At 47.2% G+C, this 1,955-nt stretch overlaps 1 protein-coding gene across 1 annotated transcript; it reads left to right on the forward strand.

The window, feature by feature from the left end:
• Nucleotides 1–423: 423 nt before the first annotated feature.
• Nucleotides 424–813, forward strand: LOC147431975 (uncharacterized). The gene has a single exon (XM_086493021.1). It carries the CDS (start codon nucleotides 424–426, stop codon nucleotides 811–813), a length of 390 nt encoding a protein of 129 aa, XP_086349147.1.
• The last annotated feature ends 1,142 nt before the right edge of the window (nucleotides 814–1,955 follow it).

Below are 1,955 nucleotides of genomic sequence, written 5' to 3' on the forward strand. Positions count from 1 at the left end.
GTGATGGATGAGTGGCATGTGTTAATGACATGAGGTGTCAGGACAAGGGTCCTATGGGGCAAGGCCCAACCTAGGGGGTCAGGGACCTAGGCCAAGGGCCGGCTGGACCAGTGCGGACTGGGGATCCGCTTAGGGCAAGTGCTAGGAGCTAGCCTATATAAGGGGCGGTAGGGAGGAGGATCCCAGGTTGAGTTACCCTAGGTCTTATATTGGAATCAGAGCTAGGGCAGAGAAAAGCTATGGAGGAGGGAAGGAGAAGGGTCGATTGGCTGCTGCAGGATTGCATGTCCACTCTCTCTCTCTCTCTCTCTCTCTCTCTCTCTCTCTCTCTCTCTCTCTCTCTCTCTCTCTCTCTCTCTCTCTCTCTCTCTCTCTCTCTCTCTCTCTCTCTCTGGTCGTCAAGCTATCATGGCGTGTGCAGCCATGCTTAGCAATCCGAGGTCGAAGCCAAGGCCCGTGTGCATGGCCGCTTTGCTGGAAAAAAAAAGCAAAGAGGAAGCGCGTGCAAGCTCTCTACACAGGCGGGAGGAGCTGGGGCCGACTCCACGCACAGGCAACCACCCTAACGCCGAGGAAGGAGGGCAGGTCGAGCAGCAAATGGGGCCGCACCGAGGGCACCGCTGGGGTCGTGCTACTGTGAGGGACAAGGTCTGTCACACGGCCTCAGTCCCTGGAGCATCATACCATCCTCGTCCTCCCTCGCTTTCTCGGCAGCAAGGGCCGCAGCCTGCCATTGGTTTTGTGCAAGAAGAAAACCCATTAGGGTTTCAAAAAAAAAACAACAACAACAACAAGGCCAGTCTCTACAGTTAGCCAATTGTATTCAGTTGAGCTCCATTCGAGGTGCTGAAAATCACGAACTCGGAGTCAAGGCGTCTAAGGAAAATCAAGGAACTTTCTTTTCTGCAAACTCAACAAATCTACCGAGTTGAGGTGGTAGACATCTCTCAAAATTCCGCTTTGGCATCATGCACCACTGGTTTTGGATATATCCAACCACCGACAGATCAAGGGACGTTCGACAATATTGAATTGAATCTATTACGGTTTCTTCTAATAACTATTTACAATTGGAAGGAGTAATTAGCACAAGTAATTATCAACAACAACACTACATACTAAGGTTATGACATCTTTTGGAATCAAGAGATTAAGGACGCAGCAGTACGATGGAATGGCACGGATGGGGTTCCTGAGAACATGGACCGGCAAAGGTTATTGATCCGTGGCTTTCAACCAATAATGGATTCCAGGGAAGCAGGATTTCGGTTATCCACCCTAGCTATCGACGTGAATCCATGAACTTCACGACAATCCCTTCATATTTGACGGAGTTTGGGATGTGCTAGTGGTTTGGTTGGACCAAGATTCAACAATATCACAAGGATTCAGACTAATCCACAGGTTTGAGGTTTCATGTTTTTAAGGTTTTCTCATTTTATGTATGATCTCAATTGCATGGGATATTCCAGATATTTGCACAAGTTGATTCTTGCTTCAAGAATTATTCTTGTCCAATCAAGGTAGCCGTGCATGATGATGCACCGTAGGTTGCTACGAATTGGTACTGTTATTCAATTGCATTCAGGAAAGTACATGCAACGCCTGAAATGGGTATTGTACAGATGTTGGCATGGCCGACTAATTCTTTTTATCGCCAATGTATGCAATAGCTTTTGTTTTGGTTTGATTATGCTTTCAAACATGCTATGTAGCTCTTGCATGCAGGCACAAGCACAGCTTGTGACAAGTGCCGTACGCAATCAATTTTTTTCCACTGCTTTGTTTGCAAAGAGCCACTGTTTGGTTGAGAGATCAACATCGAGCAGGGCTTGACTACACAATATTCAAGCCATGCAAAAGAAACTGATACTTACAGGGATCGGCACGGTCGATAATTCTTATGACTCAAAGGCTTCAATTTAGGGATCTTGCATTGTGACTTCCCACGTTTG

Source organism: Adiantum capillus-veneris, chromosome 20 (assembly GCF_014529385.1).
Source record: "Adiantum capillus-veneris isolate H3 chromosome 20, ASM1452938v2, whole genome shotgun sequence".
Classification (NCBI taxonomy): domain Eukaryota; kingdom Viridiplantae; phylum Streptophyta; class Polypodiopsida; order Polypodiales; family Pteridaceae; genus Adiantum; species Adiantum capillus-veneris.